This window comes from Hemibagrus wyckioides, linkage group LG20, assembly GCF_019097595.1.
Source record: "Hemibagrus wyckioides isolate EC202008001 linkage group LG20, SWU_Hwy_1.0, whole genome shotgun sequence".
NCBI classification, from domain to species: Eukaryota; Metazoa; Chordata; class Actinopteri; order Siluriformes; family Bagridae; genus Hemibagrus; species Hemibagrus wyckioides.
In genome coordinates this window covers 21,504,407-21,506,663 of record NC_080729.1, presented here as the reverse complement: position 1 = coordinate 21,506,663, position 2,257 = coordinate 21,504,407, and the positions used below count along the sequence as shown (strand labels likewise).

At 36.0% G+C, this 2,257-nt stretch overlaps 1 protein-coding gene across 1 annotated transcript in view; it reads left to right on the top strand.

Moving 5' to 3' along the window:
- Nucleotides 1-800, top strand: part of LOC131371146 (netrin-G1) — a 31,644-nt gene extending 30,844 nt beyond the window's left edge. Inside the window, exon 6 of the mRNA XM_058418945.1 lies at nt 276-800. Within this exon, the coding sequence (XP_058274928.1) occupies nt 276-505 (230 nt within the window). The 3' untranslated portion in view covers nt 506-800. The remainder of the gene's footprint in view (nt 1-275) is intronic.
- The last annotated feature ends 1,457 nt before the right edge of the window (nt 801-2,257 follow it).

The following is a 2,257-nucleotide window of genomic DNA, read 5'->3' as shown; positions in this document are numbered from 1 at the left end:
AATAATAATAATAATAATAATAATAATAATAATGATGATGATGATGATGATGAATGTTCTCAGTCGTGATGTTTTCCTCTGATCTGATCTCACACTCTTTAATCAGAACCTCTCCCACGAGTGTGTGTTTCTCCTTTCCTTTCTCAGCACGAGTGTGTGTTTCTCCTTTCCTTTCTCAGCACGAGTGTGTGTTTCTCCTTTCCTTTCTCAGCACGAGTGTGTGTTTCTCCTTTCCTTTCTCAGCACGAGTGTGTGTTTCTCCTTTCCTTTCTCAGCACGAGTGTGTGACGACGTGCTGCTGCGCTGTCAGAACGGTGGAGTGTGTGTTCAGCACCAGCGCTGCGTCTGTCCTCCGGGATTCTCGGGAGTTTTGTGTGAAACGGAGCGATGCCGCGGTGGCCAGTCCTGTGAGGAGCTTCGGTCAGGACGTGACTGTCTCCATCTCTCATCTCTTCCTCTCTTTTATTCACTCACTCTCTCTCTCTCCTCTTTCTTCTGCATCTGAGTGAAGGACGAGCGCTGAGGACAAACAACAAAGACATGTTTACCCTCAGCCAAAGTTATACATGATGAAGGACAAAATACACAATATACACACAACACACAATATACACACAACACACAGTATACACACAATATACACACAATATACACACAACACACAACATACACACAACACACAGTATACACACAATATACACACAATATACACACAACACTCAATATACACACAATATACACACAATATACACACAACACACAACATACACACAACACACAGTATACACACAATATACACACAATATACACACAATATACACACAACACACAATATACACACAATATACACACAACACACAACATACACACAATATACACACAATATACACACAACACTCAATATACACACAATATACACACAATATACACACAACACACAACATACACACAATATACACACAACACACAGTATACACACAATATACACACAACACACAATATACACACAATATACACACAACACACAACATACACACAATATACACACAATATACACACAACACTCAATATACACACAATATACACACAACACACAACATACACACAATATACACACAACACACAGTATACACACAATATACACACAACACACAACATACACACAATATACACACAACACACAGTATACACACAATATACACACAACACACAACAAACACACAATAAACAGAAAACACACAATAAACACACAATAAACAGAAAACACACAATAAACACACAATAAACAGAAAACACACAATAAACACACAATAAACAGAAAACACACAATAAACACACAATAAACAGAAAACACACAATAAACACACAATAAACAGAAAACACACAATAAAGAGAAAACACACAATAAACACACAATAAACAGAAAACACACAACAAACACACAATAAACAGAAAACACACAATAAACACACAATAAACAGAAAACACACAATAAACACACAACATACACACAATATACACAGAACACACAATATACACACAATATACACACAACACACAACATACACACAATATACACAGAACACACAGTATACACACAATATACACACAACACACAATATACACACAATATACACACAATATACACACAACACTCAATATACACACAATATACACACAACACACAGTATACACACAACACACAACATACACACAATATACACACAACACACAGTATACACACAATATACACACAACACTCAATATACACACAATATACACACAATATACACACAACACACAACATACACACAATATACACACAACACACAGTATACACACAACACACAACATACACACAACACACAACATACACACAATATACACACAACACACAACATACACACAACACACAGTATACATACAATATACACACAACACAACATACACACAATATACACACAACACACAGTATACATACAATATACACACAACACACAACATACACACAATATACACACAACACACACACAACACACAGTATACACACAACACACAGTATACACACAATATACACACAACACACACACAACACACAATATACACACAATATACACACAACACTCAATATACACACAACACACAATATACACTCAATATACACACAACACACAATATACACACAATATACACACAACACACAATATACACACAATATACACACAACACACAGTATACACACAATATACACACAACA